General features: G+C 37.3%; 1 protein-coding gene across 11 annotated transcripts in view; it reads left to right on the forward strand.

The window, feature by feature from the left end:
• TRIP12 (thyroid hormone receptor interactor 12) overlaps positions 1–14,130 on the forward strand; it is a 136,278-nt gene that overhangs the window by 92,783 nt on the left and 29,365 nt on the right. For 5 of the 11 annotated variants that reach the window (XM_025889898.2, XM_025889913.2, XM_025889939.2 and 2 more), the window contains 10 exons: positions 397–465; positions 556–721; positions 3,520–3,637; positions 3,755–3,911; positions 5,732–5,885; positions 7,011–7,239; positions 7,542–7,660; positions 9,972–10,179; positions 12,970–13,070; positions 13,304–13,478. In XM_025889898.2, the coding sequence (XP_025745683.1) occupies positions 397–465; positions 556–721; positions 3,520–3,637; positions 3,755–3,911; positions 5,732–5,885; positions 7,011–7,239; positions 7,542–7,660; positions 9,972–10,179; positions 12,970–13,070; positions 13,304–13,478 (1,496 nt within the window). Of the gene's footprint in view, positions 1–396; positions 466–555; positions 722–3,519; positions 3,638–3,754; positions 3,915–5,731; positions 5,886–7,010; positions 7,240–7,541; positions 7,661–9,971; positions 10,180–12,969; positions 13,071–13,303; positions 13,479–14,130 lie in introns of all 11 variants that reach the window. The other 6 variants (XM_025889932.2, XM_025889988.2, XM_025889970.2 and 3 more) reach the window with 3 other exon arrangements.

Consider the following 14,130-nt stretch of genomic DNA (forward strand, 5'->3'; position numbering starts at 1 on the left):
ACCTGTGGTTTTCACACATATATACTGAACTGTTTCCAGCTTTTTGTGTTTGCGTGTTTTAAACATGGGAATGCTTTTTTAGAATGATGTTTATCTTTATTTTAATTTGTGGTTAAGTATTGAAATTACAGAAGCATAAAAGTTGTTTCTTTTCTGTATATTTGTTCTTATTTATTGGGGTCTTAACAGAGGAGAGACGTTCTCTCAGTATGATTTTGTTTGCTTTGAAATCATGATGGTTACTGATTGTACCTTGCTTGGGCTCATTGGATTTTCAGGGCTCACATGTAACTGAGCCGGCCTTGAGGAGTTTGGGGTTAGGAAGAAAATTAGGTAGTGATGTTAGACAGTGATACGTTTTATATTCATGAACTTTATTCCTTCTATAAAAAATAGGACAAAAAGTCAGTCGAAAGCACTTGCCTTTGTTTTGCACGTCTAGTGGACAACTTCCAACATGAGGAGGTAAGCATTTAATCTTTGGTGGTATTTTCATGAAATTGTTAAATTGTTGGATCACGATATAACAGTATCTTTTCTCTTCTGTTTGTGAAGAATTTACTCCAGCAGGTTGCCTCTAAAGATCTGCTTACAAATGTTCAACAGCTATTGGTAGTGACTCCACCCATTTTAAGTTCTGGGATGTTCATCATGGTGGTTCGCATGTTTTCTCTGATGTGTTCCAACTGTCCAACCTTAGCTGTCCAACTTATGAAGCAAAGTAAGTGCTACTTGTTATCCTACTTCAGGCAAGAGAAGTGGGTTTTTCAAAAGTGTTTTATTAATAAATAAAATCAACATAGGCAAGTAGAAGAGCTTGCTAATAGCATAGACGCTGGAGAGTAGAGGAAGGAAACTGTTGATGTAAAATAAATTTGTGCGGGGACAGCATAGTAGTGCTTCCTGTGTACAGTTCATAACGTCTCTAGTATATTAAAATTTTATCCGTGGTGATTCTAGGGTTCAAAATGCAAGATCATTGCCTTCTCTCCAATAGCAGTTACGTAGTGATGCTTCATTTCATTAGGAGAATTCTGAGTTCTGTGTTACCAGTAGCTGCCTGCCTTCTGCTTCTCGGTAGTCCGTTCTGCCCCTTTTAGAATTTTTCCAGCAGTTTTATCTGATTCCACAAGTGCTTTTCGTTCCTCAGAAGTTTGGAACTTATTTGCGCAGATGAATCTCTCTCATCTTTGCTGCCTTTGTATTTTCTAAGCCCTTCTCAACCTTACCATCCATAGAGTTTTACTGCACTGCTGTACTATTGCAGTTCTCTCACAAACCTTAGATTTTGCAAGGTAATGTCAGAAGACAGTGGGCTTCATAAAACACCTATATGTTAGGATTATTGCTGCTAGAGTGTTGATCACGTTTATATGGAATGCATACAAGAATGCATGGGTAATTTCGTATCTTTTAATTCTTATCCCTGGGGATATCACCATGGGGGCGTTAGAGATGGGTATTCACTGACAAAAAAGCCTCTGGTATCACTGTCTCAGATAAAATATTCCATATAATGTTATAGTCTTTATATTTAGTCACATTTCTTGTGAATTAGAACATTGGCCCAACATTTTGCAGGAAAGTAGTGTTGCTGAGATGTTTTATTGCAAAAATACCTCTTAAAGCACTGAATCACTCCTAAACCTGGTATTCTGGAGAAAATTGCACAGCTTGTGTCATGAACAAAATGAGAAGTTGGAGAAAGGTTTAACTTTGTGTCTTGAGTAGTCGCAGTGCATGTTGCTTATTAAAATCCCTAGGAGCCTTTTGAATTTTGCCAGGCCGACCATCTCCTGAAGGTTGAGTACAGATTTTTTTCTTGTTACCACCTTGCACAGCATTTCTCTAAAAGAGTCTGGGAAATTGTTCACTGACTTCTGTTTTGCTTTATTATTTAGGATTTTTTTCCTTTTCTTTTTCTTTTTCTTTTTTTCCTTATGATGACTATTTTCACCTTCGCTTACTCCATGAAGTTTGCCATACATTTGTCACTTGGAGGCCACTAGACTTAGATTTTCTTTGTTCAGCAGTAACACAAAGGAAACATGTTGTTACCCTCTGATCTCTTAAAAAAAAAACAAAACAAAACCTTAAACCTTATAATGTAACATTGCTATGTATTCACATTTCTTAAGGAAAGTTGGCAAAACTGTACTTTTTCAAGAAATTTAAAATATTTTTAATCACCGTCAGTGAAATTTATGTGGGGCAGTAATTTTACTATCCACACTTTTGCCCAAATCAATAGTTAATACTTTCCTCGGTAACAGAACTTAATGATTTTATTATCAAAACACTTCAGCAAAATGTTTATATTTTGCAAATGTATAGTATTTGCAGGAACCCAGCCACAACAAAGACCCAGCCCCATCTGTACTTTTAGTTATTTGAATGACTAAACCTGTGGATAACGGGAACTTCCTCATGTCACAGTGTTCTTGCATCAGGCTGGTTTTCATACAAATTCCTCTATAAACTGATGTCTTCTGGCATTAGAAACTTAGGGTAGAGAATATGTTAATGACCTTTGTATTAAGTTGGCATGCTTGTCTTTAAGGTATTTACTTCCTGACCACAGTATGGTAATTTTCAGATGCTTATAATTTCTACATTTTATTGTGTTGACCACCCATTTTCAGTATATTTAAATTAAAGACAAATATATTTGAATCGGGGATTAAAATGTATGTTGACTTAAATCTCAGGAAACAAACTGAGGGTTGCTGGAGTGGTGGGGGCTGGGAGGGATGGGGTGGCTGGGTGATAGACACTGGGGAGGGTATGTGCTATGGTGAGCGCTGTGAATTGTGTAAGACTGTTGGATCACAGACCTGTACCTCTGAAACAAATAATGCATTATATGTTAAGGAAAAATGGTAGGAAGGGAAAAATGAAGGGGTGGAAATCGGGAGGGGGAGACGAACCATGAGAGACTATGGACTCTGAGAAACAAACTGAGGGTTCTAGAGGATTGGGGGGGTGGGGAGGGATGGGTTAGCCTGGTGATGGGTAGTAAAGAGGGCACGTATTGAATGGAGCACTGAGTGTTACATGCAAATAATGAATCATGGAACACTACATCAAAAACTAATGATGTAATGTATGGTGATTAACATAACATAATAAAATTTAAAAAAATGTTGGCTGTACTTTTGAACAAAGCACTGTGTTCTTCAAACACAAATAAAACCAAAAACAAAATAAAAAAATTCCTGAATACTCTGGCATGGATTTTTGTTTAAATGTCCAACTAGGACTCAGACTGAAGCCTAAAGAAAGAAATTCTTAAAATTTTCATAAATTTCTTTTTAGGTTTTCATTATAGCTCATTTGGCTTTTTAATTCCTATAGTATATTGCTTTATAAGAAAATAAATTTTTTTACTCTTTATTCATGTATAGTTGACTGTAAGAAAAATACTTCTGATTGCTTTTCCCCCCATGGGAATGATTGCCTTTTAAATTAGGTAATATAACTAGTTTCATGGGTTTTTGGTTTCTGTTGTTGGTTTTACAGACATTGCAGAAACACTTCACTTTCTCCTGTGCGGTGCCTCTAATGGAAGTTGTCAGGAACAGATTGATCTTGTTCCACGAAGTCCTCAAGAACTATATGAACTGACATCTCTGATTTGGTAAAGATTGGGCTAATAATAACTGTGGCTTATTTGTGGGTATTTTACTTTAGAGCTCTTTCATTTACTAATAGTTCAGGAAGCTACTTAATGAAATAATTGCACCTTTGTTTTCAGCGAACTTATGCCATGTTTACCAAAAGAAGGCATTTTTGCAGTTGATACCATGCTGAAGAAGGGAAATGCGCAGAACACAGATGGCGCGATATGGCAGTGGCGTGACGACCGAGGCCTTTGGCATCCCTATAACAGGATTGACAGCCGGATCATTGAGGTAGTAGTTTCATCGTACCGTTTAAACATGTCTATTTTGGCGGAGAGTGGGTGTAGGGATGGAGTGGGGAGGTGGATATGTGTACTTAAATGTGCTCGATTTTGAATTAACGCAAGATTCTCTCATTTTGTCTCCTGAGAACAAGGTCCTCATTTCTGTTCAGTTCAGAAAACATGATGTTCTAGTCCTGCTTCTGCTGCTAACTACCCGATTGACTTGGAGCAAGTAATTTAAGTTCTTTGTTCCATAGTTTCCTCATTTCTAAAAGGAAACATCGGAGGAGTCAGGCTATATGTTTTCAAAGTCCCTTCTGTTTCCTACCCAGAAGATGCCTCCCATAAGCAAAGATTTACATACAGATAGCTGTTTCTCAGCACACTTTTCAGAACAAAAACATGGGAACAATTTTAGTATCAAAGTTTAGGTGAAATGGTTAAGTAAGTTTTGATACCAACTAGCCTCATATGTAGTCCAGATGTTAATGGGATAAATTTTAATGACAAAATGGGATATGAAAAATGAACACAATATTCAGAATTATATGACTCTTTGGGGCACTCAGCAAAATAAGAGAAAGAGCAATAGTAAAAAGGAAAGAGATGCACCAAAATATTTAGTGTTTTTCTGTGAAGGTTTTATGTGTGATTGTATTGTTTTTGTTAACTTCCATATTAAGTATGCCTTGAAATATTTCAAGTCAGGAAAATTGCCTTGTATTAGGAAGTGCAGGTCACTGCATTATTTGGAATACCATGCATCATTTACTAATATTTTCAGTATAGGAGATAGCTTTAAGTCTTACTGTATTTTCCAGTCTGTGATATTTGAATTTTTTTTAGAGCATCACACTTGGAAGAGACATTTTTCTTTAAAGATGTCTTCTACCATTTAGTTTTTAAAAATGAATATTTGAAAAACAACTTCGAAATCATTGATTTACGTTATAAAATCTGAAGTTCTTATAAAAGTATCCACGTTCCAAGCCAGCTTTTAGGAGGAAGTGAGGTGTGATGGGTCTAATGTGTGTTGTTCACCTTAGTGTGTAAGCAGGCCATGGTCTCTGACGTTAAGCTGCCTTCTTTTTAGCGTTGTCTTATTAATTGCATTTTCCCTGTTAGCTTACTGTCTTAACACTTGAGTCCTGTCTTTCATTTAACCTAGGAATTCCATAGACTGGACTGTTACATTCTAGCACATCTTTTGGCTGTCTTACCTCAAGCAAATAGTGTTAATCAAAGTGTGTCATTTTATTTATGTACTGTGCACACGTGCACACCCTAGGGGTTACTCTCTTAGGTCTGGGTGTGTCCCTTTCAATCTTAAAAGCGTCTTTTAAATGGAAAGTCTTTTTTACCTAAGGATAATTTTGTAGGATCATTTTGATTAAACAAGATTTTGTGGGCTGCTAAAAATCCATGAGTAAATACTATTTTAACCTAAGAATTAGATACTAAGATTTTATAGATAACAATTTATTTTTTCTATCAGCAATGTCTTAAAAGCCTTTTTAATACAAACGGTGTCTTCCTCACATCAGTGATTCTACATGACTGGATCTTTCATCAGGAATTTATCTGTATTTATGTCTCCGGTGACTTTGTAGGGCCTGTCGTGTATAATTGTGTTTAATTAAAAATGATTTATTGAATGAATGGGTTTTGTCATGTCCACACTATTAAATTTTCCATACTCTTTTATTTTACCATTTGAAACCTGATGAAATAAATATGTAAGTTAGCATTTATGGAGGGTCCCTCTGTGTCTTAAGTTAATAAATTTCTCCATGTTTATATTCAAGGTTTCTCTCTCTTTGCTCTCAGGCAGCCCATCAGGTCGGTGAGGATGAGATAAGCTTGTCCACTCTGGGACGAGTTTATACTATTGATTTTAATTCTATGCAGCAAATCAATGAGGACACGGGAACAGCACGTGCCATTCAGAGAAAACCTAACCCCTTAGCCAATACTAACACTAGTAAGTACTTCTTGAGTTAATAGTAGTACTGTATTGTCATGTGAGTAATATTTGTGATAATAAGTAATTATTTCATCGAGTGTCTTCATTAAGCTTAAGACCATTATATAGTAGTAATTAATTTGTTGTTGTTGTTTCTATCACGTTTTAATTGATGAATGAGCCAGCATTGCTGAAATGATACCCTCCGCATTACTTTGCTGCTGTGTGATTTGCAGTGTCCCGGACTCCAGCCAGAATTGGCCCATGCAGTTTTTTATCTGATCCTGTTATTCCTCTTACACCTTTAGATCCACCCACACCTATCAGCCGAGTTCTTTGCGACCTTTTATATGTTCCCATGAAAATTCTCTTCTTCACTAATGAAGAATAGGGTTTTTTTTGTTTTTTGTTTTTTTTGGTTCAGGTTTCTGATATTTGTCTCTGTCCTTGGGGATTCAGTCTGTTGCTTTGGCACCTCTAGTGTAGAGTGCAGGGGTCAGCACACTTCTTCTGAGAAGGGCCAGATAGTAAATATTTTAAGCTTTATGGATTGTGTAGTGCCTGTACTCCACACTGCTATTGTAGCTCCAAACAGCCATATAAAAAATACAAAGAATTGTATGTGGTCATGTTCCAGTAAGATTTTTACAAATACAGGCGCTGGCCCAGATTGGGCCTTTCAACTGTACTTTGCTAACCCCGGGTCTAGAGTTTACTTCCTCATCAGTTTCCTTTTCCCTCTACTTTATTCCCTTGAAGAAAAGCATCAGATCATCTTGTTTTTCCGTGGCTTCTAGTCACATACCTACTGTCATTTCTTGAACTCTGTTTATTTCTTACCAGTCATTTAGCTGGCTAACACTGAAGTATCCTTGGTATTTTGTTGAACATATATTATTCAAATAAGAGGTACAGTGTGCTGATACCTTGTTCTTTCTAGCCGGCTCAGTTTTGTCTTAATGCTGCCTTTGGTATCTTTGTAGACCCCAGTTGATCACATTAGATAAGTTAACTTGTCATATAACCAGATTTTTTTTCATAACATTTCAAATAATGACAGCAACTTGAATGGTTTGTTGTTTACGTCCTTTTATTTGTAAAGTCTCTAAGTTTAGGATTGTACTTTTTTTTTTTTAATAACAGGTGGATATTCAGAGTTAAAGAAGGATGATGCTCGAGCACAGCTTATGAAAGAGGATCCGGAACTGGCTAAGTCTTTTATTAAGACATTATTTGGTGTTCTTTATGAAGTGTATAGTTCCTCAGCAGGACCTGCGGTCAGACATAAGTGCCTTAGAGCAATTCTTAGGATAATTTATTTTGCGGATGCTGAACTTCTGAAGGATGTCCTGAAAAATCATGCTGTTTCAAGGTGTGTTCATGAAGATAGTGAAAACATTTTAGAAATTCAAGTCTCTGCAAGTAATCTCAGCAATCTTTAAAGTAATAATACAGGAAAAGTGCATAGAACAGTTTATTTATAATGTCTCGAGGCCTTTGTTGTCTCTTTATAGTCATACACACCTTTGAGAAAGACAATGCAAAAGTTAAGCATTTAAGAAAAATTTTGGTTTTCACAATTAAAATATTTTGCTCTCAAAATTAAAGTAGTATGGCCAAAAATAATTCTCAAATTCAGACAGATGTTTTATATACGAATGCTTTCTTTTTTAGTCACATTGCTTCCATGCTGTCAAGCCAAGACCTGAAGATAGTAGTTGGAGCACTTCAGATGGCAGAAATCTTAATGCAGAAGTTACCTGATATTTTTAGTGTTTACTTCAGAAGAGAAGGTAATGTCATTCACGATAATTAATTAATGGTTAATCTTTTAGTCTATATAGTATTTCAGTAACCATATAGCTTTAATTTAGAACAAAAATTAAACTTTTATATAAGGAATTTTCATGCTTATTACTCACGTACATATAGAGTATGTCTTTCGTAAAATCTGCTAATATGGGTTGTGTGAGATTAACGGTCAGGTGATAAACGCTTAGTTACATTTCAGTTATCTGAGTGTTTATGGGCCAGAAGCAAGCATTGAATAGATAATGTGCACCTGCCCATAAAGATGCCTTGAAAAAGTCAGAGTTCACTTTCCCAATGAATCCCATTAGTAGATCAGAACATTTGTAAAAGGAATTATTACTTACTTCACTGGGTTTAGTCCCCTAATTTGAGGAATTTAAACACAGAAATCAGTCTAGGAGACACAGTACTTTTCCATTCTCTTTTTGAAGATCACAAAGATGAAACCGTATTGCTCATTCGGGTGTTTTATCCTTTTCAAACATGCCAAGATATTAAAGGAGTTCTTTCTCATCAACAAATCTCTTTATGACTCTTTTGGTCTTTGAGGATACTTTGGTCTTGTGTGAGGGCACAGGAAATAATGGTATTTTACCCTCAAGTAATCCTTAGCTTCATCTTCCATCTTACCAACAATCCTAGTTCTTTCTGTATGATCTATTTCCCCTTTCATCACCTTATGCTGGATCTGCCTCTCTTCACATCTCGAGAGTGCTGTAGTCATGCTAGTGTAAGAGTATTAAATGGGAAGAGGTTTTCACTATTTCTTACTAGTTCTATTTAAATAAAAAAGGTGTTTTTTTTTAACCCCAACACTACATATTTATATGAAATAGAAGGCAAACTTTATAACTATGGTTAACAAATGGGGTGCATTTATGAATAGATACTTCTGTGATCACATAAATACTTGGTATGTGTTCTTTTTAGCCTTGGATTATTTTGTAATTTGCATTCTGTGTTTTGGTTTTGATGTTCTGTTTTAGTTGTTTGCCTTTAGTAGTTCTGCCTTTCTGATCTATTTCACCTTTTGATTTGGAAGTGTATCAGAATGTCTTTTTCTCAAAGTGATTTTTTTTTTCTTTTACATTTATAGTATCACTATGCCATCAGAATGAATTTTCCAGCCCCCCAAATTTATATAGTTTATACAGTATGAAGTTTATGGAGGAGTTTTGATTACCTAGCCAGATGCAAAGTAGTAGAACTATACTGTCCTTTCATGTTCCAGTTAAATGTCATTTATTCCTGAGGACCTTGCCTTCCTTCTAGAATCTGTTAGGTCCTAATTGCTGTGTGCTCTATCAGAAGTCATTTTCTCTCTAAGGAGCAGTTTACTCTTTTGTTTGTAATTTCTTATAATTTTTTTTTCCTCCCCAGTAACTGCCCTGAGTCCATTTTTCTCATCCATGGCCATATTATTAGTACCTAACACACAGTCTGGCGTGTGATTGCTGCAGATAATATTTGTGGAATGTCAGTGCCTCAAGTTTGAGTTCATTCAGACATCTTGTGGGTTTTTTTGTTTGTTTTTGTGTTTGTTAGTTTGTTTTAAGAATTCTGATGGAAAACTCTGGACTGTTTCCCAGAAAAAAATGTGAATGTGTGAACATGCATTCATACATTTGGACACAGACCTCGGCATACAACTACCCCACACTCCCCACCACCACCCCCTGCCATGTACATTCTCCTGTGATTCTAGCCCAGACATGAACCCCTGCCTTGTAAGTTACTGTTTAGCTCTCCTTATACACCTCCAAGGATGTGAAAAATCACCATCCTTGGATTGCTGGTGTTCTCTTTTGGCAGTGGTGTTATTGTGATCTTACTCACTGTAGCATTTGAAGTTAGCTAGTAACTGTGGCGAGTCTTTCCTTCCTGGCTATTAAGCCACAGGTGCGCTACTGCATTTTTGTAGTTCATTGTTTTTATAATGGTATCTCGAATTTCTAGTAGAACTTTACATGTGACCCTGTTAAATTTCCTGTTATCAGGTTTTTGAATATCCGAAGACATTCAATATAAACCTCTTTCTTTAATGTTGAATTTGCCTCCTGCCTTCCAGAATGGAGTCAAGTCGAAAACCCTGGCACCTAAGTCATCATGCTCCATCCCTCCCCCCCCCCCCCCCCCCCCCCCCCCCTCCCCACCCCTCCCCACCCCACCCCACCCCCATTTGCCAGATACTTTTAATTCATTCGCTATAAATAAGTGTTAGCGTTTAGAGATTCTGTAATCCTGGGGAGGTGGTCTTGGTTAAAACTGACTCTTAAATCTGTTACTACATAGGTGTAATGCATCAAGTAAAACACTTAGCAGAATCAGAGTCTTTGTTGACAAGTCCACCAAAGGCATGTACGAATGGGTCGGGATCCTTGGGGTCCACGACGTCAGTCAGCAGCGGAACAGCCACGGCCGCCACTAACGCTGCAGCTGACTTGGGGTCCCCCAGCTTGCAGCACAGCAGAGATGATTCTTTAGATCTGAGCCCTCAAGGGTAAGTCAGAGTTTTGTGCTGATGGTCATGCTCTTTGCCTTTACCTGTGTCCTGGTACCTGAGATTCACACAGGGAATAAAATGTAAAGTGGTCAAATATTAAGAGAGGACCCTTTGTTTTTTCCCCCCATCTCTGTTTTGTTCAATGTTTAATGGGAATGGGAAGAGACCGATATTTATTGGAAAGCCACTGGATTGAGCTGTGTTTAGGAACCACAAGAGACACGAAGTATTTCCAGTGTCCTCTCAGGGAACTGAGGCTCAGTGAACTTTCTGAGTGAACTAATTGAGAAGTTAATGATGAGCACAGGGTCACACACTTACTTTACAGGTGTAGGATTTGAACCCTCATTTCTAATTCCATAGTTTGCGATTCTTTACTGCACTGTTGCATACATACCAGCTTCAAGACGTCCAGATCGTGACGTAGTGAGAAATATTAAACACTAGAATTTTTGGAACATACAGGGAAAAACCTGATTTCCCATTAATTCTTAACTGGCAAATGGGAACTTTGCTGTTAATTAAAGTGGGAGTTGTTAAATATGTCTGCTTCCACCTCATCTGTTTTAATCCCTTTGTTATACTGTGCTTCTGAGACATTACCAAACCCTATTAGGTTTCATTTTGTTGTGTTGAAACAAATTACACTCTAAAAGTGTTTTTGTTTCTTTAACATTAGAAACTTAATACTGCTGTATGACTGTTGCATGATCAACAGATACAGTTCTGAAATTCAAAGTGTACTTAGTGTAATACTCCTTTCTCCTCCTTTTAAGCTATAACGTGATTTTGGTACAACATACTATACTTACTAGTAAGTGAGGTCCAAACATTTAATCCTGTAAACTACAAGGTGTCATTGTCCTGAGAATTGATTTCGCTCAGGATCCCAGCTCCTTTTGGTGCCACCTGGTGGCAGTTGTCCATTCTAGCTTAAATATGAATTTTGGCAATTCTGGGACTTGGGCTACAGACTAGGACTTCTGACACACAGTGGCTTTTATTTTAGGAAGGTGCTTAGTTTGGGTGGTACCTATATCATGGGCCCAGTCCAATGGGATTGAGCCTGGAGAATATATTGGGGACCCTTGACCTTCTCTCTTCTCAAGTTGGATTTGTTGGCCAGTTTTCCCTCAAAGCCTTGTCTGCCTCTCTTTTTCCTTCCTCTCCAGCCCTAATCCTTCCCCTTGGCTGTTGTAGTAACTTAAGTTACTGCAGGGTTTCACTATCTAGCAGAGGCATGGTGCCCGAGACATCAGGTGCTTGGGGAAATGTGATGCACCTCAGACATGCAGTATTTCTGAGCCACTTAAAGGAATTAGACTTGATTTATAGTTTCTAACAGTTAGAAATTCTAAAAGATGAGGAAAGAAACTTTCAGAGTTTTAAGTGGTTCCATTCCTTTCCAATGTGGTTTCAAATAAAGAAAAGTTTATATAAATTTGTGAAGGGGGAATTGTTGAATCATGTTTGAAAGTTCATTTGTCCATGGGCGCCTGGGTGATTTATTTGTTTAAGCGTCCCAACTCTTGGTTTTCGCTCAGGTCATGTTCTCCGGGTCACGAGATGGAACCCCATGTCAGGTTTCACGCTCAGCGCAGAATCTGCTTGAATATTTTCTCTCTCTCCCTCTACCCTGCCCCTCCCCCTGCACTTACATTCTCTTTAAAATAAATAAATGTTGAAAGAAAAAAATTCACTTGTCTTGATTGTGAAGCATATTTAAACATAGTAGTAAGTGTTTTTAATAGACATACCAGCTTTTGGAAGATTTTAAAAGTTGAGTGTTTTTTGGAGGGGGTTCTAATTTTATTTGGTTTGCAGACCAGTTGAAACAGAACTTTTTGTTTTTAAAAGATTTATTTATTTTAGAGAGAGCGTGCTAGCATGGGGGGGATTGGAGCAGAGGGAGCGGGAGAGAGAAACTCAAGCCGACTCCATGCTGAGCATGGAGCCCGATGCGGGGCTCAAGATCACGACCTAAGCCAAAACCCAAGAGTTGGACGCTCAGCTGACTGTGCCACCCAGGAGCCCGAACATTTTTTCCAGCTTTTCCATCTTAAGTGTTTTTGTTATTCTAGGAATCTGCTGATATTTCAAACTATTTCTACTGTTGTTAAGAACATTGAAAATAAGACACAAAGTCTGTGTATGTTCTCTTTTAGGTATTGTAACTCAAAATAGGTTATTCATACTATGAGTTGATAGATTTGTTTATAGGTAATTTTGAGTTTAAAAAAAAATCACTAAACTATTTAAAATACATTCAGTTAGTATGTTATTGTAATTACATACCGTGAAAGTACTTTGGGTAGTATTGGGAAAGTATCTTGGTAATACTCGATGTCCTGTATATTTTACTTTTTGTCATTTAAGCTAGGGAAGAAATATGGTAATCAGATTTGACATTCTTTTTCTAATTAGATAGCACAGTTCTTTTTAATATTGCTTCTTTGCATCATAAATGTGTTGTATGTACTTTATGTACAACATTTTATAATAGTTTTAACACAGGATTAATGAGATACTCTATTTGGTTTTACTTTTAGTAGTTCAGTGTAGTGTTAATATGGTGTTTTCTGGATTAATCATTTTCTGTGTCTCTAGACCTCTAGAACATGATTGGTGCAGAGTCTGCATTAAATAAGTAATCACAAAATGAAGAGTACCCTTTTATGGCCATATTTTACAAGTCTTTGTTTCTGCCATTTTAGCTTGCTTTTCAGTGAGCGATGATAATAAATCGTGGTGATTGCTAAATTTATCCCATCTTTTCCCATGTGATAGTCGATTAAGTGATGTTCTAAAGAGAAAACGGCTGCCAAAACGAGGGCCAAGAAGGCCAAAGTATTCACCTCCAAGAGATGATGACAAAGTAGACAATCAAGGTAATTGCTTTGGTAATGCGGTGGGATGCAGAGGGAAAGATGGTAGCAGTGAGAGGCATGTACTTCTTGAAAATGGTTGACAGCTTTAAGAATACCGTAGCTTCCTGAACACTCAGTGTTCTTAGTTGTTTCAGCAAATTCATCTAGTAGTGTCAACAGCAATGTTAAAATTCGGTTGATTTTCGTCAATTACGCTAAGATGACTTAACTGTCATTCCCGTTTCTTTTCATAGCTAAAAGCCCTACCACTACTCAGTCACCTAAGTCTTCTTTCCTGGCAAGCTTGAACCCAAAAACGTGGGGACGGTTAAGCGCACAGTCCAACAGCAACAACATTGAACCAGCACGAACTGCGGGAGTTAGTGGTCTTGCTAGGGCCGCCTCAAAGGACACCATATCCAATAATAGGTGAAGTGGGGGAATTCTCTATTACTTTCGTTCTCAGATTAGCGCAAAACTCTACATTGTTGCCGTCAGCACATTTACTTTGTGGAGATGAAACATGGACCCAGACCTTTTAATTTATGCTGAGAAGTGGCATTGCTCAAGGATGGAGCAGATTCTCAGTTCTTGAACTCTGCCTGGCTTTGTCCTAAATTCCAGTCTTAACATCTTAAAACCCATTTCAACATTTCTGGTTGGGAGTTAACAAATGTTCAAAACCAAATAAATTATGTTCCCTGTGGAACCTGTTCCTTAGTTTTGTTCTAGACAAGCGAAAGCTGACATATTTTCTGTGTGCATACACAGACATTCACCCACTTTTATAAAGATACCCTTCCTTCCTCTACCCTTTACAGTGGAACTTAAGGATCCTAGAGTAGATGCTTGTTTGTTTGTTCTCAGATATTTAGAACTGTATCAGCTAAACTTTTCCACATTCTAGTCTGGCTTTTTTTCTTCTTCCCCCCAGTCTGTGGCTTTAATTGTTTCTTTAAAACCCTTCCGCGTTGTTTTATTTAGTTTTTTTTTTGACTCTGGATGTAACATTCCAACAAGGAGTACTTCCTCTGCAAATAAATTTTTAAAAATCAAATGCCAATGGGTAAAGAAACAGGCT

The sequence above is a fragment of the Callorhinus ursinus genome, unplaced genomic scaffold (genome assembly GCF_003265705.2).
Source record: "Callorhinus ursinus isolate GAN/ISIS: 27379988/994484 unplaced genomic scaffold, GSC_fseal_2.0 scaffold2, whole genome shotgun sequence".
NCBI lineage: Eukaryota > Metazoa > Chordata > Mammalia > Carnivora > Otariidae > Callorhinus > Callorhinus ursinus.